General features: G+C 44.3%; 1 protein-coding gene across 2 annotated transcripts in view; it reads left to right on the top strand.

The window, feature by feature from the left end:
* LOC119178284 (uncharacterized) overlaps positions 1 to 22242 on the top strand; it is a 36564-nt gene extending 14322 nt beyond the window's left edge. The window contains exons 4-6 of one of the 2 annotated variants that reach the window (XM_037429478.2): positions 3736 to 3777; positions 14628 to 14675; positions 22085 to 22242. In XM_037429478.2, the coding sequence (XP_037285375.2) occupies positions 3736 to 3777; positions 14628 to 14675; positions 22085 to 22132 (138 nt within the window). In that variant the 3' untranslated portion in view covers positions 22133 to 22242. The remainder of the gene's footprint in view (positions 1 to 3735; positions 3778 to 14627; positions 14676 to 22084) is intronic. The other variant, XM_075886515.1, reaches the window with a different exon arrangement.
* The last annotated feature ends 3430 nt before the right edge of the window (positions 22243 to 25672 follow it).

The following is a 25672-nucleotide window of genomic DNA, read 5'->3' as shown; positions in this document are numbered from 1 at the left end:
AACGGACGGCCGCTATCTTCTGCGTGAGCCTGTCTTGACGAGAGGTCCTTGTCAAAACAGGCAATGTTCGAAACCGGACACGATCTGTCTTCGCACAGAAAATCATTCATGGCTATATTGAGCTTCTTGCGAGGTAGTAGCCTATCAAATAGGTCATAGCAGCCCCGCTCCTTTTTTTTTTTTCGCACGTCTACTTTTCCATTCACCTTCCATCTCCTCTTTTCTTCTCAGTGCAGGGCAGCAAACCATATCCTACAATTCTGGTGCATCATCCTCTCCTTCCCTCACTTCATCTCTCTCTCTCTCTTTACGCTCATGCTTGAGTCTTGGCTCAAAATTTACACTGTACACTTATGCTTGACGGCAGTACAGCATAGTGTGCCTTCCTAATTTGAGTGTATGAGATTGAAAAAAAAAGGGGACCGTTTTTCTCACAACCAATACTGTCAAATAAGATTTAAAAACACTTCGTAAAATAATGAAAAAAATAATGAAAAAAAATAATGAAAAAACCCGAGATTTGTTGCTGGTCTAGTACAATTTTTCTGAATTGTTGACTAAAACTTATCCCATATACGTCGGCAATAGCATTTTGAATAACATGCTGGAGGAATTGTGTTTACTGAAATATACTTTGTGTTTACTGAATTGTGAAATATACTGATAAATGTCAAGGACAACAAACAAAATTATCAATAAATCTCTGAATAGATAGATAGATAGATAGATAGATAGATAGATAGATAGATAGATAGATAGATAGATAGATAGATAGATAGATAGATAGATAGATAGATAGATAGATAGATAGATAGATAGATAGATAGATAGATAGATAGATAGATAGATAGATAGATAGATAGATAGATAGATAGATAGACGGACGGACGGACGAATGGATGGGTGGGTGGGTGGATGGGTGGATGGATGGATGGATGAATCTATGGAGGGATGGATAAATAGATGGTTGGATAAATGGATGGATGGATGGATGGATGGATGGATGGATGGACGGATGGATGGATGGATGGATGGATGGATGGATGGATGGATGGTTGGATGGATGGATGGATGGATGGATGGATGGATGGATGGAAAGATGGATGGATGGATGGATGGATGGATGGATGGATGGATGGATGGATGGATGGATGGATGGATGGATGGATGGATGGTACTCATTGTATGCACGCGTTCAAAGTTCTGATAATTCTCATATCTGTGTAAGAATGTGAAATTCTGTGTGCATTGCGTGCTAACACCTTTGTACGTCAAATCAATTTAGTTTGATATGACTGCTGTCTTCCTATACAACTATATTAAGATCTGAATATTGAGATACAGGTACTACCTAAAATATCTCTTGGCCAGATTCACTATACATATTCGCAATGCTTCAAGTATTAGGCTAATCCCATTAGTGAACAAACCTATATAGAAACCAGAATTCGTGCGATCTCAATCAGCGATTACAGCGACGGTGCTTTCAACTCCTTTTTCTTCCTAGCTCTCCACCTATTCGCATTGGCATTGCGTATGCCTGCAGTAACGTTTCGTGTGAATGCCGTTCGTACCGCAGCCTTAGCTGGGGCCCTAAGAATAAGCATCTGCAGAATGCCCTATTACCTGTGAAGTGCATTGAAAAAGCACCAACGCTGGGGACGGTATCTAGTGGCGCGAAACTCTACGATATACTGGACGTCCCAATTATCACACAGCAAAAAAAAAAAGAGAAACGGCGTTACGTGAAGCAAACCTAGTGATTATTGTTCTCAGTATATATAGAAGTAGCCGCCACTAATTTTTTGTTAATCACTAGTAACTAAGTAGTCCAAATAAATTTGTACCTCGAGAATTAAATGCCTAATTATCAAAATGTCAATAATGACGATGTGCACATGTTAAAATGACATCTTTACTACTTCCATTAATGTATTCATTTCTTTCTGTGAGTAAAAAAAACCGGCGAAATAAAAAAAGACCACGTGATTGCGCTCAAACCCACAAAAGAAAGAAGCGCCCTCAAATATTCTTCCTGGAAGCAACCGCTTTGCCTCTTTTCCGTTGCAAAAACCAGTTTTTAGCACATTGGTTAGGGTCGGATGCCAACATGTGTCCCACTTTTCCAGGGATTCCTTCCACTTGATTTTGTACGTCGCTATCACCATTTTTATCTCTGGGTAAACTGTTATTATTGATAACGTGACCGGATCACTGTTCTGATTGTTTGATTACAGCCGTACTGTGTAAGATTAAGGTAGTGCGTTTCTTCGGATCGCAAGTGGCAGATAGCACGATCTGCATTTTTTTTTCTACATTTCCTTCAGTGTTACTGACTATCTCAATGTGAGCTTTTTTCAGCGGGCTTTTTTTTTATGCCCGCAGTGGTATAGTCGCGCTTTATTTTTCTTATTCAGCAGGCTTTTTTTTAACAGAAAAAAAAATGAGCCCGCAATCAGTACGTTGTTGAAAGTAGCTCAGACAGATCTCGTTTCAACATGCACACATCTGTCTCATTAACATTTTGATAATAACGGGAGTACGTTTTCAGTGACAAACATGGTTATGAGGAATTAATTATTTGTCATTTACGAGGAAACTGGTAGCAGCGTCTACGGTACACTGGGATATGCACTAGCTTTGTTTCATGTGGCTCCAATCCTCTCTTATGCAATTGCGCTGTGTGATAGTGGCAACGCCCTGTATATACCAAATAGCACAAGTACTTCTGCATTCCGCCAATTATAAAAGTACGTGCATTGTCAGTGGGTGCATACTTTCAGCCAAGGCGTTTACTTCTAGCCCATGCGTTCTCAAGTAGCGTATACTCATTACGGCTCGCGTCCGCATACAGCAGGCTGGAATGGAGATGGTGGGGCAGCGCCCAAACACCGAAGGAAAGGCGAGAAAGAGAAAGATCGTGATGAACGGGTTGGCCTCGACGTCGCATGGTGGCGCCGCGGTAGGGTGACGGAGAACACACCGCGAAACCAGAGAATGCAAAATGGTTCAGTGCATGCACGCAGGAGGCAACGACGTGTATACAAACAGTGAAAGAGAGACCTTGAGAAAGTTGTGAAACGAACAATTTCGGTTCGTTGCAATAGGACCATATCAAGGGTGAGCCCACGGCACGGCTTCATGCTCTCCCATAGTAGAATACCAAGTACTCTAAATCATTACCTTGAAAAAAAAACACGCTTCCAGTCGTCCTAAGTCTTATAGGCTGAACGTCCGGCATGTGCGGTCGCGCACAAAGAAAGAACGAGTTGAGATGCGTCTAATATAAAAGTGCGAATCCTGCAGGGTCGCTTTTAATGCACTCTCACATGAATGCTGTGATTCCGCGAAATTCCTCTTTTGTGAGTTGTCTTCGACTAACACGCTCACCGGGCCCAATTCGTTTAAAAAAACTGCAGTTAGATGAATATGCCGCTACAAACTTTCCCAAGCTGCTGCATTCATTAACCCTGGTAATCCGTAAATGGTAACAGCGTTATGTGTAGTTTTTTAATATACAGAGTACTACATTGAACTGCCTACAGTGAAGGCTGGCCACCACGTTCTAAACATCACACACCATTTGACGTCCCCGTGAAAGCGCGTTGCATTACAAGCATTCGTACAGTGTCTCTGAAACCATGGCTGTGCTTCGTTCACGCCCGCGTGTGGAGCGTGTCGAGAACATATATGGTCTACCTATCATCAGCCGTGTCGGTTTCGCTACGTTTACAGGCTGGACGTGTCGTGCGTTGCGTCGGAGGAACACTTCCGCAGGTATGTTGCACATTCAAATTCACTATAACTCGCACTTTAAGGGAAAAACAGTAAACCAAAACTCTTACAACTTATATATATATATATATATATATATATATATATATATATATATATATATATATATATATATATATATATATATATATATATATATATATATATATATATATATATATTTATTTATTTATATATATATATATATATATATATATATATATATATATATATATATATATATATATATATATATAATGGGTATTTCAACATAACATACACTGTATGAGTATTTTAATACTTTAACACAGCTGACCCTGTGTTCAGAAACGCTGCTTGCTTAATTTGACTTGCCACCGACTTCCACGCAGCACAAACGCGTTTCGCGCTGTCCTTAGGCGGTGCCAAATCAGCAAAAACGCACAGACGCGTTTCAAAACGAGCTTGTTGAAGGCGGTTTCAAGTCAAGTTCAAGTCAAGAAGCGTTTCTGAATACGGGGGTAAGGATTAAATCATTGAACGGCTGCACTTCAAGGTCACTATTGTATACCGGAAAAAAACTGTTACTTTAACGCTACCATTACAAGTTTTGGTTCATTCTAACTCTCGATCTACCCCGTTTCTTTCCTCTGTGCGGGGCTTCAGAACAGTTCTGCTAAACTGGTTAACGTGTCTGTCTTTCCCCTTTCTTCTTCTTTGCTCTCTTCATTCCTTATGCATGCGCATAATCTTTAGTCGCTCTCGAGTTTTCGAATGTTGACATCTTAAGAGAGAAGAAAAGAAGTTGTTGAAAATGTTGTCACTTGCCTTAAAAAGCTTGACGGGAAACTGGTGATTTGCGATATAAAAGTCTGTAACTCCGTATTTTTCGGATATCTTGCCAAGGGGTTTAATGTGGCAAGGGAAGTGTCTTACAAATTGGGACGCTGAAAAGTGTTATGCAGTTTCTTTACAGTTCTGCTGAGCACACCTACCATGTAGGTGCCTCTAAAATGAGTCCACGATTCTTTTAAGAACAAGGGGTGACGCATTACCACTAATAAATATGTACTATTATGAAAAAATGTGGGCTTCAAGGTCGTGCCTCTCCGAAGAAATTTCGAACACAAGATCATACGCATGAATAGCCGCGTATGCATGCACCATTCATGTGACACAAGATAAATACATTTCCTGTCTGGCTGTTTCACTTATTAAAATCAAGAGTGAGCGCGAAGTGAGTCCCTCTATACATGTTATAAATGGACTAACATTCAGCCATCACATTCTGTCTCCGTTGTATCGCTATTTCTCACTTATGTAGCGTAGAATGTGCGGACGCTAAGACGCTTAGTCGCTACGACACATATTATGGACCTTTTGTACGCACGGTCCAGAATATATTTATTACCTCCTGAGGCAGCCTTCTATAGATCAGCTGTCAATCACTCAGAAGAAAGATGTAACGGGAAGCACTGCATCACAACCACGTCTGTCCTACAATAAGATGCGCATTTTTAATACCGTAGCAATATACCGTAGCAATATAATATAAAAGTAGATATGGGCCCACAAATAAGGTACCGGCCACTTCGTACCGGTACCTTATTCGCACCGATACCTTACCTATGATTGGATCGAGTATACAATACACAACGTGAGAAATGGCGTCCAGTATAAACTATTCTCTATATTTCGCTTCCGTCTCTTGGCAGAACGAGCTCTTTATTGAGATGAACCATACGCGCCATGGTGGTTTTGTGGTAATGCTGCACTACCCCTGACCCGAAAGACACGCAACCGAATCCCCATTACTGCGACCCCATTTCGAGTTTAGGCAAACATGCTTGATGTCTGGGCACTTGGATTTCCGTGCACGGTCAAGAACACCGCCTGGTAGAAATTTTCGTAGCCCTTCACCACGGCGTCTTTATTAATTGCATCCTGGTTTTGGGTCGTACTACTCGAACGATCATTACTATTAAATAGTAATAATGTGAATTGTCGCTTGTATAAAGAAGAGCTCCAGTTATAGTCGCAGACGACCTTTCTTGGTAATCTATAGTCGGCGACAACTTTTCTTGGCACTGAAGGGAAAGCTACGGAGGCGGAGCTTCTGCAGATGTAGCACTACGCGAAGAACTCCGTCTTGGCGCGCGTCTCGTGACGATGTGGAAGTGACGGGGGCGCACCATCAGCGTTTCATGTAGATGCAGGCAAGGCTTAGCATTTGAGGTGCATGTAAAAAGGCGGGACTTTCTCACACGTTCAAAAACACGAAGTCACAACAGATAGAGTAAAAGAAAGACGCACATCTTACTGATGTGAGCTGCGTCCTGTCTCAAATAGCTCCATATCAAATATAAAGGAGGAACATTTATATTTCCCGTTGAAAATACGGGTGCTACTATGGAACTACCTTTATTGGCGGTAGGATGCACGTGATTTGCCTCCATAGTCTTTCCTTCAGTGCCAAGAAAAGTTGTCAACGAATATAGAAGCAATTATGAGTTGAAGCTTTAGTAGAAGCAACATTACGTCAATTGTATTCGATCTGGCATTCGTTTTGTACCATTGTGAAAAGTAATGGCTGCTCTTAGCGTCAGCGTTGCAGGCCGTTTGATTTGTTTGCTTAGACAACATATTGTGAATAATGTTTGTCAAAAGCTCTTTTTAACCGAGTGGATATAGTGTAGCTTCTTGGTGACGGGCGGTCCCGTAAAAACATGGGTCCCATTTTGACCATTTTAATATTCAGGTACACGTAAATGGGGTGATCTCCTCAGGCGTGCATGAACGACAGACAAGGCTTTAAAAGCAAAGCAAAAATAAACGTGCAACCAACGTGGGCCGAGTCCTGTGACAAAGAGCATCTTGTAGAAACCAAAGGAGCTTTCAAGCAATGTTATGCTTTATGTAGAAAACGACGGAGCTCTTAAGAGCCCTCGTTACCAACAGGTGTCATACACCAACTAAGAAGTAGTAAACAAAAACATAAAGTTTATTGCGGGGCTCATTTTCATAGCCGTGTCACCGCAGTCCGAAAACGAGTGTCTTGAACGCTACTTTATGCGCCGACGCTTTACCAAGGTAAACTGAACTGAATGCGTTCTACTAGGGATGAAAAAAAAAACTATTTAAAAGCAGTAAATTTGCTACGAGTGCTTTACTGAAATATTCTGCGCTGGTGGAAAAGTGGTTGTCTAGACAATGCATGAAATGGACGTCAGGAATCGCACATTTCTGGAAAATTCTGACTTTAAGAAATTGGATTACTAACCGTAATCTGTGATCGCATGATGGCATTTTTGTTGGGTCCTTTTTAATGCGAAGTAGCTCTTTGACTAGCTTGTGTAAAGCTGTCCTTCCGTGCGTTCGTACGAATGCACCACAGCGCGCTCCCCTTGCCGCAGGTGTAGGAGCGGCGCCAAGTAGGTCATACCGCAGCTGCGCGTTGACGTGACTCTCTTGCTCGCCTGCCACGCGCTCGCCGCAGCGCCCACAGCTGCCACCTCGTCCGTTCGCCCGCTACCCCTACCACCGCTCGCTACACCACGGACTTCCAATCTACACCATGTACACCAGCGTTCGACGCAGCACCCGCCTTAGCGCCGTCTGATCCGTGACGCCACCTGTGCGCAATGCTGCTGCTTCGCTTCCTATCAAGGTTCCCTTGAAAAGATTGTGTGAATTTTCACAGGCTGACAAATGCTCAAAAAACGTGAAAAACGCCATGCCAATCAATCAAAAAAAGAAGGAAAGAAGGAAGCAAAAAAGCAAGAAATGCAAAAGGAAAGAAAGAAATAAAGGAAGAAAGAAAAAGAAAAGAAAGAAAGAAAGAAAGAAGGAAAGAAAGAAAGAAAAAAAGAAAGAAGGAAGGAAAGAAAGAAAGAAAGAAAGAACAATAAATTAGGTACACCAAAGCAAAGCTTCGCTTCTTCTGAATTCCTTTGATTGGAGGAGAGCTCAGGGTGCACGTTAAAGAACCCTAGGTGGTTGAAATTTCCGAAGCCCTCCACTACGGCATCTCTCATAATCATATTGTGGTTTTGGGACGGTAAACCGCACATATCTATCATGGAGGAGAGCTCAGTTTATCTAAGAGCACATAACTTGTTTCATTTCCGACACACAACACAGGATGCATTTACAGAGCAACTTTCATTAGCGTTCTACATAATTGCTATTTCACTGAATGGCTTTTGATACATTGTCAAGAAGTGTTGCACGCAAGAAACATAAAGATTATAAGCTGCGCCACCCACCAATCGTCAATATGCCTGTCCGCGGCCTCTACGATCGGCATTAGCAATCCTCGTTGGCTATGCCGATTAACGAGGGCCAAGCTTGCTGATCATATTTTATGGAGCCATGCCAGCTACTTTAGTTTAGAAGGATAATTGGGCACCTTTTTAAGCGCGAAGTTCCTTAAAGCGGCACCCGTTCGTCCATCGTTGTCGTAGTCGTAGTGTGTAACAAGTGTTACATTTTGACCGCAAGGTGGTGCCGGTGGGAGATTTCTCCTGTGCTTTTTTGAACAATAAAAAGTTCGCGGCGTGCACGTTAACTAAAAGCCGAATGCTCCTGTCTCTCATTCCCCATTAGCAGCCATTGGCATCTTCCGGTAGGAAACGTTAGTAGAAGTAGAAGTGTTAAAAGCCGACTTCTGCTGTCTTTCATTCCCAGTAGCAGCCATTGTTTACCTCCAAGGTAGTGCCTGGTGAAAGTTCTTCTGTGCGTGAATAAACAATAAAAAACTTTGTTCAAAACGCCGTTGATTGATGAGATAAACCAACGAAAGACGCCAGATGTTTTCTAAAAGCAAAACGAAAAGACTTCCGATGGTTGTGAAGCAAAACAAAAAGAAGACGCCAGCTGCTTAACGAAATACGCCAGGTGTTCTCTAAAGCAATGGTTTTATTTTATCGGGCGAATTAACGGAAGAAAATTTCACGGTATTTCTTCCAGGAGCTTCGCCCCATCTCATCATCATTCACCTCGTCGATCTGCCGTCAATTTATTTCCTGCCAACGTAGGTGCTAGGCGTACTTCGCTTCTTCGGATGAATATGTTTTCCTTACGCGTGAGCTGGCATCAGCACCTGCGGTAAAATTTTTTCAAGTGATTAAGCGTCCGCCGTAAAACCTGCAACGCTCATGCTAGCCCTTATAAGAACAATATTGCCGCCGGGCCTTTCGCGCAATCAAGTAACATACTTCTGAAGATTTTGTGGTGTGCGACCTACGCCGGAAATATATTTAGTGGTAATGCATATAGGGAAGGCTAACCACCATATCATTGTAGAGCAGATATTACAATTTTCGGATACCGTTAGCAGCCGTAGCATTTGCTTATGGCCGCCATTAGACTGTTCGAATAGCGTTTGGCCCCGCAAACGTTGACGAACGCTCGAAGCGTGCTCACCCGCCCGCTGCGCAGCGGCCTTGAGGGCCGCACGCTATTTTAATTTTTTGCGGGCGGATACCAAACGCGAAGAGCGGTTTGCGTTACGGTGCATACGCAGTACCAGTGACCACAACGCAAGGGCTTGCGGTACGGTATTCAGTAAACTCCCTATATTATAGTAAACACACTTGGCTCAAGCAATCTCTGCAAAAAGCCGCGGTGGTTTAGGCACTCGGCTGCTGACTCACAGGTCGAGGGATCGAGACCCGGTTGCGGAGGCTGCACTCTCGATGGAAGAAAAAGTGCTGTAGGCCTGTGTGCTCAGATTTAGGTGCACGTTTAGGAAACCCAGGTGGTCGAAATTTCTGGAGCGCTCCATTACAGCGTCTCTCATATTCATATGGTGGTTTTGGGACGTTAAACCCCGCGTGCTATTATTAAAAATCCTTCATTTCCTTGTGGATGCTTATTATTTTAAGGACTCTGTGCCAAGCTGATGTTGCTCCAAACCATCTATCTTCTCACCAGTGACTGCAACTCTTGCATAGCTAGTACGAATCAGTTATAGTAAAATTTCACTACAACACTGATTCTGGTGTTGACTTGAACAGGCCAGAACGTGCATGGCGTATACTGAGTACATGTTTAAAAGTTGTGTAAAATTTGACGGTGTTATATCTACCACTGCAAGATATATGGCGGCAGACCGCTACGTTTTGCATGCTTGAATGAGCCTTCATAAGGGTAGCGTCATTATTTCTCGATGGACGCCATGTTTTTTTTTCAAGCGAAAATGATAAATTTACAGGTGTCACGTATGCTAAGAAGACTTGCATGGTTTTGAGGTGCGTGTGCACAATGGTGGTGCCGACATTGGAAGCCAGATTGCTACCCTTGCTCTGTCACTTATGTGATTGAGTGATGAAGCTTCTGAGTGATGGAGCTATACGAGAAACTGTGCCTATCTGCCCATGCGCTGCTGCCTTGGCCTGTAAAGGTGGCGCCACCAACGGCAAACGCTGGCAAAACGCTGATGCGCGCGGCTCACAGGAGCCTTTTGTGGAGCCTCTTTTGTGCTTTAAAAATACAGGGGCTTAAATAAAACTTCATATGGTCATCTGCGAATTTCAAATTGTTTTACGAAACATTCACTACGAGGTTTCTTCGCTATCTGCTGTAACTATGGCAACTATGACTCAAAGCAAAGAGTGGAGAAGTGGTCTGAGATTGATTGCGTGAATTTTGGTTCTTGGGCTGCCATAAATACTGAATGTGCGTCTCGTGTTTCGGTGCTTGTCATCGTGTTTCAAGCTAACGCCAATGTTTCAATTTACATCTTGTTTCAACTAAATAAAAGCGCGTAGTGACCATTGTGTTTACCAGTGGGAAACTTTGCATGCAAGGTGATGCACGTGGCTAACAGGCGCAGATTGAAAGCCGTATGTGAACTTATCTAATTTTTTTGGTTTGACAACTTGCACTGGATGGTTTGCCATGACCCCGTCAGCCCTTAAATGTTCAACGTTTTCAAAACGCGACACTTTCTGGAACAAAGGCCCCTACCCCTTATGAATGTGTCTGTACAAAGGTGTCTGTGCTGGCAATAGGGTTTTCTTTCTGCAGTAATGCGAGTAAATTGCGTGGCAGACTTTGCTTTCACAGGGGAGCGCAAAGCATCTTTCTAATTTCTTTCAGGGAATTTCAATTTAATATAAAGAAATTATTACTACGTGATACATGCACACAATGCAGGCGAAGTGCAAAAAAAAACATTAGAAAAAACTAAGACTTACTAATAAAATATCATTAGGTGTCGTACAACACCTTCAAAAGTGAGATTTCTTTTTTTTTTCACTCAATAATAGTTTTAGCGGTGTCGCCTCTGTAACAATCATCATCGATGAAACTGATTGTAATTAATTCTTATCGCTGCACCGATAATGATCGATGTAGCAATATGAAATAGCGTGCGTCATTTTGCTTTTCAAGAACCTCGCATGGTGTTTTTCATGCGAGTTGTTGGTGCATCGAGCGTGATACAAGCGTTTACGCCACGTAGTAGATAATTCAACGTGGCACATAAATTAATCAGACGCCCACCGGATGACCACAATTCCATTTATAATATATAAACATTGCATGTCCTTCCCACCTAGTTTGGTAAATTTCGTACTGTGTCACGTAGAAGGTTCTGTTGGACACTTTATTCTCACGCCTTGTCCGCACTCGCATCACTCATATGGCCGCACAGCACAGCGCATATCGCAGAAGATCACCAAGGTTGCCACATTGCGACACCCGAGTAATTCATTCACACACGCACGTGTGGCAAGCTGATGCCACGACTTTTGCGGGCGATAAATAACAGTCGCTTACATTCAATAAAACACAGACGCACCGATTCGGACTTCACTTTCCCCTTACTGCACACGAATAAATCGCGGCGACGATCGCAAAGAGTGGTCACCCTCAGGCGATATGTTTGGTGCATTCGCTGATGAAGTAGGCGCCGAGTTGCTGCTTCACGCAGCCGAAACGACGGAACGCGATGAAGTTCTGCCACTTCGGTGCACCTCAAACACTGCAAAATCAGAAACATCGCCATTGAATGACAGCCAGCAAGGATGATGCTGAGTGCGAGTTGATAAAATAGCTTCTTGATGAAGAGAAGACCACAGGAAAACCAAATCGACGCCTTCTGGTCTCGGTGCATTGGCACATCGCCTCTCGTCGCGAACGGCGCGATGCCGAATTTGTCATTGGTTCATCATGATTGTTACGTCTCAGCAAAGAGCGACCGCAGATGGACGCGCGTAATACAATTGCACTGCGGTACATTTATTTTTTATTCTTAGCTTGTCACCGTCTATAAAAGTAATGCTCGCGCACTAGCGAGAGTATAGAAAGGCGATTACTTAATCCTTACTGAAGTTTGTAAAAACGGCATTCTAATTACAATTCAATATTGACCATTGCAACAACAATAACACCATGCTTCTTACGGCAAAGAGGTACAAGTAGACGCGACAATTGCCACGAGACGCAAGCACGCAGCATGAGACGCGAGCATGTGCAGTGGGGTTGTCAAAGACACTGCCGACGCCACATGTATGCGTAGGCGTGACTATAAAACGCTCCGCATTTAGAAGGGGGGGGGGGTAAACAGTGCGTAAGCATCAAGATTGAAACACCAATATTCACTCACAACACTCACTACTCACTACCCGTGTCCTGTTTACTCCGTTGCCTTTAAATGCGAAGCATTTCTTAGCGAACTTCGGCGATCTTGAGCGTATCTATCTATCTATCTATCTATCTATCTATCTATCTATCTATCTATCTATCTATCTATCTATCTATCTATCTATCTATCTATCTATCTATCTAGCCGCCTACGACTTTTAGCTCTCCTGGCCGTGTGGATAATGGTATCACTACCAAACTTGGTATGATGAAACATGACTGTACGACAAACATAATTGTCTAGTCATTACATGGAAATTGTCACATGTTATAGATGTCATGACTTACATGTCATGGTCTTGCTGCTCTTGCGGTCGTTTCATTCGCAGGATATGTTGCAAAACTGGTATGGTATGACATGATTGCATGGCGAACACAAGCGATAGACCTTAACATGAAAATCTTGACATGAATGTCATGTAACAACATGACTACATGCCACGCTCATGGTGCACTCGCGGCCGTTTCGCTAGCGTCACATATACCAAATTTGGTATTACAGTACCTGAATGGATGACGAAGGTAAGTGACTGGTGCAAACTTGATAGTCAGGAGATGCGTGTCGTGTAACAGCATGACTACATGCCACGATCATGACGCACTGGCGGCCGTTTCACTTGCTTCTCTTATACAAAATTGGGTATTACGGGACGTGAATGGATGACGAAGGTATTGTACTGGTACAAACATGAAAAAACATGAGATGCGTGTCATGTAACAACATGACTACATGCTACGCTCATAATGCGCTGGCAGCCGTTTCGCTAGCGTCACATGTACCAAACTCGGTGCTACGCGACACGAATGGATGACATAGGTAAATTACACATCCAAACATGATAATCACGACATGCGTGTCATGTAACAACATGACTCCATGCCACACTGATGATGCGCTCGCGGCCGTTCGACTAGCATCTCATATGCCAAATTTGGTATTATCTGACGACAATGGATGACGAAGGTATGTGACTGGCGCAAACATGATGATCATGAGATGCGTGTCATGTGAGAACATGACTACATGCCACAGTCAAAGCGCAAATATATTTCATTGCGTCACGCCGGCGTTGCCTCACCAGGCGCCGGTAGTGCCACATACTCGCAGGTGCGCGTAGCGCTGGGTTGCTTTCACGCACGCGTGTTTCAGTGCGTCCGGCGTCCCTCCGTCACGAAAAGAGGAAGATGCAGTGTTTTCTGCGTAACGCATCGCTGCGAAATGCAGCATGTCGTAATTCGCGCCGTTTGTCGTCAGGCCGCGCCGACAAACGCTGGTCGCGCCTGGCGTCAGACCATAGAGTGCTCGCGTTTTGCTAACGTAGCGTCGCTGTGCCGAGCGTGCGGGCGCGTCAACGCTACATTGGAGTATAATGGGCCATTCATGATGCGCTCGCGGCCGTTTCGCTACCTCCACATATACCAAAATTGGTGTTACGTGACGTCAATAGATGATGAAATATATGACTGGTGCAAATATGATAATCCTGACACGCGTCTCATGTAGGAACGTGAGAACATACCACGCTCATACCATGCTCGCGACCGTTTCGCTAGCTCCACATACACCAAATCTGGTATCGCGTGACGTGAATAGATGACGAAAGTAAAGGACACATCCAAACATGATAATCATGACATGAAAGTCATGTACGGCATCATTTACCTCCATTGATTGATTGATTGATATGTGGGGTTTGACGTCCCAAAACCACCATATAATTATGAGAGACGCCGTAGTGGATAGCTACAGAAATTTCGACCACCTGGGGTTTTTTAACGTGCACTCAAATCTGAGCACACCGGCATACAACATTTCCGCCTCCATTGGAAATGCAGCCGCCGCAGCCAGGATTCGATCCCGCGACCTGCGGGTCAGCTGCCGAGTACCTTAGCCACTAGACCACCTTCTAACGTTGTGCTGATTTTGAAGTGATATATCAACTTTTCTGATTCGTACTTCACATATCATCACTTCCCACTGTACGAGGGATCTGCCAATTTTCATTTGTAATAATGTGCACTTTTTAATAGATCTATCTATCTATCTATCTATCTATCTATCTATCTATCTATCTATCTATCTATCTATCTATCTATCTATCTATCTATCTATCTATCTATTTTACATGCTGCATGGTTCAAGATATCGTCCAAGTACAGCGTTACTGCCGTGGAAAGGTCTATACAAGTGACTCACCATCATTTGTTTTGTTTTGACTTCTCAGATCAAGTTCGTCAAACCGCCGTCTATGCAAGATCTTGCCACATTTCAAGTACGTACCCCAACACTAAACGAAGATCATGTGAACTGATTTTGTTCATTTTATTTCTCTTCTGCTGCGGCCTTTAATTATTAGTCCACCATCGACTAGAGCATTACGACATTAGTTTGGAAGGAGCTCATCAACCTGTTGTTATTCTTTGCAAGTGTGGTACATGCACTTCTCGCCTTCATAAAGTTTCTTTGCGTCGCGCACAGTTTAGCAGTGTCTAACCATGTGCCAAGTTTCCTGGCTTAATGCTACCCAACTTCTCTAACTGTAACTTTCGAGGCCTCTGGAGAATATGGCAAAGGGATCCGGTTTCCCGCTTACGGCCCCTCTTCGCGTGCCCTAGAGTTTCGCAAGGTGATCATATAAATAATCCCTTCTGCAAGCAGATGTGAAGCATTCTTTTTTGCTGGCATTTCAGAACCTACGGCTTCCCACTCCTGCTATAGCTCTGCGGGGTTGCGGTATACAAACATATTTTAATGAAAACCAACGTCTTTTACAACACCTTGCAATATTACGCTCCTTGCAATATTACGCACCGTGCTTTTGCATGCAACTGTCTCCATGTTTACCGCTTTTAATAAAGTGAAATGAGACGAGTCTCGTGGAAACATGCTCCCGTGTTTGCGTACATATTAACGGTTCACGTTCCTAAGTAAACAAGTGCAAGAAGTTCACGTGTTTCTACCAGTTTTGTTTGAAATTACTTTCATCGTGCTTACATTTATTTGCGGTTACTACCATTATTCCAGCGTAATCAGCGTACCCATACCTAAGCGATACGTTTCCCTCCCACGAGTGCTTTATACTTCAAACTACAATGAACTGACAATATTTGGGGTGTGACATAACCGCGAGACGGTTCCTTTGCAATCTATTTCAACGCACATTAAACAGCCCTTTAACTTTTCGGAACAGTGCAACGACGACGCGAACGATATAGAAACGAGGGACATACCCCAGCGCTGTGGTTTGTCCCATTTTCCTCTTTCGTCCACGTCGTCGTCACGCTGTTCCAAAAATGTTCAGGTATAGTCACCAGCTATATCCCAGCTTTCATCCACGTCGTCATATCACTGTTCCAAAAATAGTCACCTACGATCACCAACCAGCCCAAATTTCATCCACGTCGTGTTGCGCTGGTCCCAAAATTTTCAAGTATACGGTCACGAACTATAGCCCAGCTTTTGTCCACTTCATGTCCCAGCACTCAAATTGTTCAAGAATACGGTCACCAGCTAGCCCATGGACCTTTCGTCCACGTCGTCTTTGCACTGTTCGAAAAACGTTCAGCTACGGTCGCCAACCAGCCCAGCTTTCGTCCATGTCGTGTTTCTGCTCCCAAACTGTTCACGTATACGGTCACCAAATAGCCCAGCTTTCGTCTACGTCATTATTGCAATGTTCCAAAAAAGTTCAGCCATGGTCACCAACCAGCCCAGCTTTCGTCCAGGTCGTGTCCCCACTCCCAAAATGTTCAAGCATATGGTCACCACCTAGCCCAGCTTTCGTCCACTTCGTCATTGTGCTGTTTCGAAAACGCTCAACTATGGTCACCAACCAGCTCAGCTTTCGTCGACGTCATGTAGAGCTGTTCCCAAAATTGTCAAGTATACGATCACCACCTAGCAAAGCTTCCATCCCCGTCATCGTTACGCTGTTCTCAAAATGTTCAAGTTTACGGCTACCAATCAGCCCAGCTCTCAATTCTTGCAAACCAAAGAAGACTACTGTAAACTTGCTTGCTTGTTTGTTTTTCATGAGAGCGGAGTGATTTAAGATTGGCAAAACTCCGTTGTCGTCCTTCAACAACTCATTGAGCCAGGAGGAGCCCTGTTAAGAGTGGGAAAGCCAGGAATCGCAATGTCAGGGCACGCAAAAGAAAGTAAGGTGCAAGGTATGGTTTAGCAAAAGTGTGGGACAGAAATTTCATGGTGATGAGCAGTAATCTTCAAGTGAGCAAAGGCAGAGAGGAGGAGAGAGAGTTATCCATCGCTTAGCCCAGTAAAGCCAAATTTAGCGAGCTGGTGGGAAAGAAAATTGAGGGTGTGCAGGAGAGATGCTAGAGTGATGAGGGAAAGAGTGGGAGCATGGCATAACCATGTGTCGTAGAGTATAGCGAAGGGTTGGAAAGTCAAGCGAGGATAAGGAGGAGGAGTGGAAAGAAAGAGTAGACCTGAATAGTATATTAGTGCAAGTTGTGGTGAAAGAAAGTGAATGTTAGAAGCAAGAACAGCAGGAGAGGAGGGCCACCAGCTTTGTTTCCATAGCTTACTGCCCAGATATTATGAACGCTATTGAGCTTTAAACTTTGCAAGACACGCTATGTCCCTAACACGCCACCCGCGCTTGCACCCTGTAGTCACTTTGCTTTGGGACACCGCGTGCTAGCATCATCACGTCGTGTCTCGAATATTTGACGACACCACGATAACTTTGCGAATATTTGGAATAAAACAGAAGTAGAAGGATAGCATTCAGTAAAGTTCGCAAAAGTGGTTTCCGCTCAGAATCTTGGTGCCACAATACCTGCATAATAATAAGGCTCCTTTATTATTACAACAACGTTACGGAGGCAAATAAAGCTGTTCGCCTATGGCGCCTTGGCAAGTCAACCCTAACTGTCAGTTGTCTCTGTACTTAAGCAGCCATTTGAGCGAGTTAACCTTGAAGGGCTAATGCCTCTCGCGCCACGACGGATACCATTCATTCGCTTTCATATTAATTTTTTGCTTTAGTGACGGACAATCATTTCGCTGGAACATGTCGATTTCTTGAGCCAATTGCTAAACGTGCCTCTCGGCCTCCTCTATTTACTTGAAAGATTAGGTCGAGCGCGTCCCGGTTATGCCAATCAACATTTATTCTTTTCAGCAGCGTTGGCTGAGTAACTGTTGTCAATACGGCCACTGTTCATGTGGGGCACGAACTGAAGACTGTTTGTAGAGCTTATTAAACACCGTGCAAACTCAGCGGAGCCCCGGGGAAGAACTAGCACTTGCATGCCGCGTGGCATGCGTAAGCTGTAAACACCTGTCTCTTTAAAGTGATCTTCTCTTGATAACGAAGAGGGTTTTGGTTCTGAGGGAGGAGACTGGCTCGTACGCCGATTGTGCGAATTAGTTTTTCAAAGCTTTTAAGTGCGTAGCAAATTAAGGGCCTGGTTTCTCGTCTCTCCATAGATCTCAGGTGGCGTGTCATGCTCATATTGACGCGATCAATACAGGCGTAAAAGAAGGCAACCAGCTATAAAACATGGTAAAATAAAACAGAATGTCTAAAATATTATAATGAAGGTTTACCAATAGTGCAAGGAGGTGCATTTATCGCATGGTTTAAAACCTCACCAATCGCTACGAAAAAAAAAGTTTCCATTTTTTAGACATAGTTCAGTATTTACAAGCCACTAGTGCAAAGACATACGTATACGGACAATGTTTCGGCAAGTGGAGGCCCTGAAATGAAATAACTAATTTTTCATCTGACGAATGCGAGAGTATATGGCGTCGCTCAGCGTGGTTTATGAATGGGGCCAGGTCACAAGAAAAAAAAAACGAGAGCCTAGCCGCGTAGTGAATGATGATTAGTGGGGCGAAGCGTCCGTCCATCCACCCATGCATGCGTCCGATCGCGTTCGAGAATGCAGACGGAGTGCGGGTAACACCGACGAGGCGAGAGCCAAAGAAGCTGAGTGCAAGCGTCTTCACCGCTCCCGCCGCTCTGCTTCGTCCATGCCCGACCAACGATCCGCCACGCACGGCGATCATCCAGAAGACTGAGAGAGACACTCGTTCTCCGCGTACCCTGGCACAGCCCGTGCAGCAGCCAATCGAAGAGTAGCGGTACAGCGCCATCAAGAATATCCTCACTCAACATTAGTTTTTATGCACAGCGCCGTCTATTTTGCTGTTCGGGAGATACTGCCATCTTTTCTTTCTCGTCTCTTCTCTCAGTTACGCGTTGCGCATGGAGAGGTTAGACTAAGAGGAGCTTCGCCCCTAAAATAAATAATCGCTCTAGCGCAAAGAGGAATCATTCGCTCTTCTTACCTCCATGTCCAGCTACCATCAAAGAAGTTCATATACCAACAAGCGAGACCGAGTTTAAACGTACTTGTTAATTGCTCAAAGGTGAGCAATAAAACGTGTGTCATAAAACCAGATACATACAGGATCATCTTTATCGTCGGGTTTTGTATGTTTTAGCGCAAAATTTTTCATCGTTAAACTGGTTGCACTGATGAAATACGAACACTTTCCTATGTTTCGGCATATCCTGTGGCATTTAAATGCCTAAAATTGCATAGCAAGCCACCACTACCGTCAACTACCATTGAAAAGGTAAATAGTGAATCATTTCACGCAGTTTTTGTTGCGGATTCATCAGGTATGGTTGAACATACCAAAAGAAATCTGAAGGTCACAATAATTCTTGATTTATACTAGCGTCATTCGGTCACTTTTGATCGTCATTAAACCGAATTGAGAGCAAGACGATAGCGATCTGTGCATCGAGATCTGGTTCCCAGATCGCGATTTGACGTCTGCGCCGAACTTGATCGAGATTAGTTTGAGCAGTGTAGCAGCGGTGATTGTCGATGGAAACTGAAAAATACGATCCAGATCTATCTTGATAGCGATCACATGTGCCCGTGTGACAGAAGTACCATAAGTGTGTGGTGGTCGACACCTTGGCACATCAGCACTCGTCTATCTACGCTTGAGTACTCCCGAGCCTCATATTAACACTGTGTTTCGTTGCGCTGGCAAAACCGATCACGGAGGCCACATAGAAAGAAACACATGGGTTAGACCAGCTCCACCAGGAGCCGAAACGATCGCAGTTGCCCGCACTATTTCAAGATACTTTTTTTCAATTAACTTTAAATATACAGAGAGTTACTTGTCTCTTCCCGTTTATAAAGCAACGCTATATCATTTGTACGCCATGGGTGCGTGTGAGTTTAAGTTGAAAGGTAACCACTCTTTCCGATTTTTATACTTTTTTACTAGGCATACTGTAAGTATACCCAAGAACGGATATGCTTGGAAGAGAACCAAGAGTGGCACTCGGTGCTTGTGCCACTACGATACTATGGAGACACATAAATTTAGAACGTACGAAGGTGACCCCATTACCTCCCACTGAGAGTGCAGCTAGCACACGTTGCAACTCCGACATCGCGAAATGCAGAACGACAGGTTGCGGTGCGAGCACGGCGAGCTACAGCGGCGTCTAGTGAATCACACGGCCATGCAGCACCGAACCACGTTCAAAAGCCATTCATCAATGTCACATGTTGCAAACGCGGAGGTCTGCAACGGTGGCGTTATGGTTAACACGCCCGGAAATAAACGCGTTGGCCTAGAAGTTGAAATGCTCGTCATGAAAACTTTTTTTAGTTAGACGAAAGTGACGTAATTTGCGTGACTTTGGCACAACATTTTCATGGCAGCCAGATCCGACAATGAGGCAATGCAGATATAATAGTGCAAAATCTTCCCAAAACATACACGCATGCATAATTTGTTGCGACGAAGGATAGTGAACCAAAGTAGGCTCTAAGCTATGCGCAAATAAGCGGGAGACAAAAAATATTCGCTGTGTTTATTTTGTTTTGCCTGTAGTTGCTTCGAAGAATAAGGTTGACAAATTTTTGAAGGTGACTTGCCGAACTCGATTTGAAAGAAAACGTTACTGTATTACCAAAATTAACTCTCAACTATATACGAAGACTTGAATGCGGTTTTCTTAAAAATCGAACCTTACAACCCAAGCAATAATTTACCCCACGACACAGGAATCGAATACACCACTTGTTTCTAGAATGTTGACTTCATACAGTTTAAGTTTGCCTAACTTCGTAGAATGACTGGAGGTATAACAGTTTCAGGTTCAATGCCACGATTCACTACGAAGTCATCTTCAACTGTAGAGCTTGCTTTCTTAGAAAGCCACACGTATCTATTGCATGAATGTAGCTTTCTCTTATTCGTCAAATGATCACTGCAAGCTTTACCTCGTATGCAAGTTTTGGCAGTCCACGAATTTCGCGGGCAGGCGTATTCCTTGACACAAGAAATTGCTTGGTGACACTTTTGCATATCATAGGCGTGCAGTGTCAATTTTTATGAAGGGGAACACGGGAGCGCGTGGCCTGCGCACTCCTGAGGTAGCTGGCAGTGCGTTCAAGTGGGAGCGAGAGCAACCACAGCCTCTTTTCACGTCATCTTGCGGCAAGCAAAACAATCATTCATTGCTGATAGGGAATGAGGGACCAGATTGCACCCTTTCTAGGTGATTACTGGCCTCTTGAGTAATCGCCTTGAAGGGGTAGGGGGTTGCAGCCTTGTCGCTGGTTCCATATGGCTGCTTGTATTGCTCACCATGAAATGATGCGACAAGAGGCCATGGTTGCTTTCGTTCCCGCTTGAAGGCGCTGCCAGCAGCCGCCGTAGCGAGCAGGCCACGTGCTCCCGTGTTGCCTTTCATAAAAATTGACACTGCACATCTAATTATTACCTGGTCGAGCTGCGTAAAGGCGCCGATCGCACTCAAACGTGCGTGCTGAGGCACAAAACTGGGCATGTGCAAATTAAACGGCACGTGCAGATAAAATCAGTGCAGATAAAACAGCACGTGCACGCGTTTCTCAATATGAAACCAAAGCGGCTCACCAGTGTTTGAAGGATTGCCTGAATTTTTGTGGTGCTCGGCTGGCCGAAATAACTGCAGAACAGTAAAAATATTGGCAGGCCGTGCTTACGGACTCCTACCCGTACCTGGTGCTGTTCAAGCGTCGTTCTTCGATACTCTCATCGTGTTTCAGTTACCATCGAGACGGCTTTATGCTCTCTCGTAGTAGAGTGCCGAGTACTCAAAATCGTTAACCACATTTTCTAAACGTTCCTGTGCTCTTTAGGCGCCCTATTTTTTTTTTTGTCGATACGGCCTCATGGAATGTGGGGCCAAGGGGACGGCTTTCAGCTCTCCCATAGTGTAGTACCTGGTACTTTAAATTATTACCCACTTTTTCTAGACTGGCCCTTTGTTGAAGGACCATGGCTAAGAGATTAGCTCACCCAGCACGAGGTACCAGGCTTCTAACGAGCCCTTCATGCGCGCAACAAGTGCAGGAATTATAGCGCGCGTGCTAACTAAAAAAATTAAAAACGAAAAGTACAGCGCACGCGCCTGCCTTCAGCAAAGTGACGAGGGTTCAGAAACGAAAGACAGAAATCGAACTTGTCAGTTCATCCCAATAGACAAATTTTAAAGCTCCCTGACACTCACTTTAGCAAACCAGGCGCATCAATCACAAAGTTACGCTTTGTCGTTCCCTTCAATATGCGTGAAGCTCGGTAAATGTTTGCTAACTCTTTTCTTCGTTTTTTGTTTTGTCTTTTCAGAACTGTGTCGTTAAGAACATTTACCCAAAGGCGAATCTCTTCAGGTGATCCCCGTGCGACGGCTATACTAAATAATAAAACGCTCAATGTCATGGTTGTCGTGACGTTCGGCACACGCTTGCGGTTTCTCTTTATTTCTCATTTGCATGGAGTTTTATTTGGGTCATCAACAGACAGACTTAATTGTTCTGTATTAAATTCGCTTATGAAATGTTCGACGATATATAGTACGATGTAATTTACTGTGACATTGAAAATGGGATTCCTTGAAACAATAAATAATGGAGACTCTTGATCGCTACGGCCAACAAAGCACTTTATTTTTCAACAGGCCTTTGTTTTAGGATGTTGCTCGTCGAAGCCCGACCGCAGTCCCTGGTAACTCACAATTTCAAACATTTTGGCTACGTGCGGTGAACGCTGCTATGCATGCTGGCGTATCAGTTGCACTTTCTTCATCCTTCCTTTATCAAACTCCGGCCACGTAGGGTAGCGAAGCGGGTGGAACGTCGTTAATTTGTGCACTTTTCTCTTTTCCTCTCTTTTTCTCTGATCATGCAGCTATTTTTTATTCATTTATTAGTGTTTTGCGAGGTTAGACAACACCCAAACGGCCGGGTTTCTGGTGACCCGTAGAGATACACCAAATAGATACACTTATGACATGGCCTTCCCGATCCCCTCGCACGCCTTCGCAATCTGCAGGGATCCTACGGAGGGGCACATAAAGCGGAATAAAGCCTGGACTGCTTGGTGAAGAATTAAGTTGAATGTAAAAAGCATGGCTTGGTAGGAGGGTAACGTGTATTTGCCCGTATAGTTTTTCTTGATCTATCACGACTCGCTAAAATTATGGCTCCGCTGATTTACCCCATATGAATTGCGAGCATTTACAAACAACCCTGTGCCACCAACAAGACTTTGTGTCATAAAGAAGTGTGTGAAGGTGCTCCCGCGTTTCTGCGTTCAACCGGTCTCTCTAAACGCCTCTAAGCAGATTGACTTGGCACCGAAGTCGACTGTACATCCCACGGGACGGATATATGCTTTCCTAAATTGTTCACAAATTTTTCTAGACAGAAGGCCCTGCATGTGTGTGCATGGGTATTCTTTTTGTACTTTATTTATTTTATCTGTCACTCTCTATCTTCTTTGCGACCCTTATTTTCTCACCCTCTTTAAAGGGTTGCGGACCCGTTCGCCTTCCAGATTTGGCTCCCTGTCTCTCACTTTTATTTATATTTCGTAAGATTATTGCGAGTCCTCCGGAGAAGCAGCAGCTGCTTTGAGGGATAGTAGTGGGTAGAACAGAAAAAAGGCGCGTCCATGCGCTCGTTTCACGTGCGTACCAAGCATCTCTGGACGTCTTGGCTGAGTTTCAGGCATTCATTCAAGCTGTCGACTCCTGTTTTTTTTCTAAAACCCAGTTCCCCCTTTCTCTCTATCGATCTCCTTTTCAAAGTAGGCGTAAATGTAACAGCCAGGGCTTGATTTCTATCTATCTTTCTATCTATCTATCTATCTATCTATCTATCTATCTATCTATCTATCTATCTATCTATCTATCTATCTACCTATCTATCTATCTATCTATCCATCTATCTATACACCTACGTCTGGGTGCTCCCCTGATCGCTTCTTAAACTGGGATACACCAAAATTAGTACTGGAGTGTGCGATCGATTGCGTGGAATGAAAAACGGGTGGAGTGGGCGGAATTTGAAATGGGACGAGCGGAATTTGAAGTGCATGCCATGAACCAAGTTCGAAGTCGGCAAGGAAGAATAAGCTGGCCCGAATGTTAATGAATAACAAGAAATGACTGAAGCGCCAATTCGACGCAGACGCAGCATGGTCCAAAGTACGCGTGAGAGAGCAAAAAAGCAAAAGAAGAGTCGCAGCGGTGACTGGTGGAGGACGAGCCACGCATAAGGCTGCTACCTCCATCGTCCGGTGACCTGAGGGGATCCAGGACTACCTGGCTGCGCTGACGTTCCCGAGCCCGTGGACAGGTTTGAGCTGTCGATCTTCGGGTTAGCGCTTAGGTGAGGCTGTCCGGCCGGGACTTTACCTCGAGGCCAGTGCGTGAAATGCCGCTACAGCTTGTGCAGCGTCCACCGGCAGCCTAGGTAGGGTGCTTCTCCTGCGATTCGTGTGACTGTTCGACGCCGACACCAGCTGGGGCGACGACATTAGCGCCGTGCTCCGTGCGGCATCTCACGGGGGTGAGACGGCACTCCTTTAACGTTCCGCAACGCACTCTGTGTATAGGAACTGCGTGCTTGGGACCTTTTGTTTCGGGACTAATGTGCACCTTCTGTGTTTCTTGGTGGCTGTATGCGAGAGGTGGGACTCATTATGTTTTCGATTAAGTGGTCTGGAGCTGTTGCCATCAAATGTTTGCGTCAAACAGACTCGTCCTTCAGAAAATGTCTTGAGGTGGTTCCTCGGACCTCTCAACTTGAACCTGTACGTTGTGAGAAACAAAAACAAGCACCACAACGTTACAGAGTGTAAGAAGGTTAGACGATAACGGCGCGCTGGTCATGACATAAATAATGTCACAATCTTGTCCCGTGTTTTGAACAAATTTTCCATGATTAAGAGCACGATGTACTTTACTATACGTCGTCTGACCCTTTGCAAAATAGTTTGCAAAATCCCATGTACCTTGGGAATCGACGTCGCGTGAAGCGTGCGGAGTAAAGGTGAACATGTAATTTTTTATAGATCGGCAATCAATGAAATGACGCTAAACATATGTACAGATGCTGTACATGCTGACATGTTGAAGAGTTGAAGATGCTTCTATAACCAATTGTTGGCACTTGCGTATCGAGGTGAACAGGAACCTGGGTGTTAGCAACAGCAGGAGCGATAAGCTTATGTGAAGCGCTAGTGCTCACGAGCATGGTATTTCCATCCCATTGTGTTACCAGTACTGGCTATCCGATTTTATAAACATTACAAAGAGACTCCTATGATACAGTCGTCATTTCGGGTTAACGTAAATTGTAGTTGGGCGTTATCCACTGTAGTTGATTTGCGTAGCAGTGTTCAGGGTGGCCATCATCGTGCGCACCAGCGCAAGACACTAGCGCTTCATATCAGCTTACCGTTTCTCGTGTCGCTGACATCCAAGTTGCTGATGGCATTGTTACGCAACTGTTAAGAGCTGCTAATATAAAATATACGTGACTGTTTAACGTATGTGTGTATGCTATGAAAACGGAGCAATTGCTTGAACACTTGCGCGCATGATTGACATACTCACTTGTTTTTCGGTGCGACTGCTTCTCTTTTATTGCCGCTATGCACGCCGAAACACACAAGGATATCTCGAGTTACGTTTCCTTAGCCCATGCGAGGCTCTGAGACTGCCAGCCAACACGTAAGACAACCTGCAGCTATAAATTTTGAAGTGATGTTTCTCACTGTAGGCTGTACGGGGGCCCATTAAGTGCAGTCTTTTTCGGGCCTCCTCGCTTCTAACGAGACGGAAGTTTTTTTTTCTTTTCCCTCAATGTCTTTGTCGAGATGGGAACTCACGCCCGGGGTGCGTTTTGAGCGGCAGCGGTGAAAACGATT

This window comes from Rhipicephalus microplus, chromosome 1 (genome assembly GCF_043290135.1).
Source record: "Rhipicephalus microplus isolate Deutch F79 chromosome 1, USDA_Rmic, whole genome shotgun sequence".
NCBI classification, from domain to species: Eukaryota; Metazoa; Arthropoda; class Arachnida; order Ixodida; family Ixodidae; genus Rhipicephalus; species Rhipicephalus microplus.
Note: the sequence above shows the minus strand (reverse complement) of the source record. Positions and strands in the feature narration are given on the sequence as shown.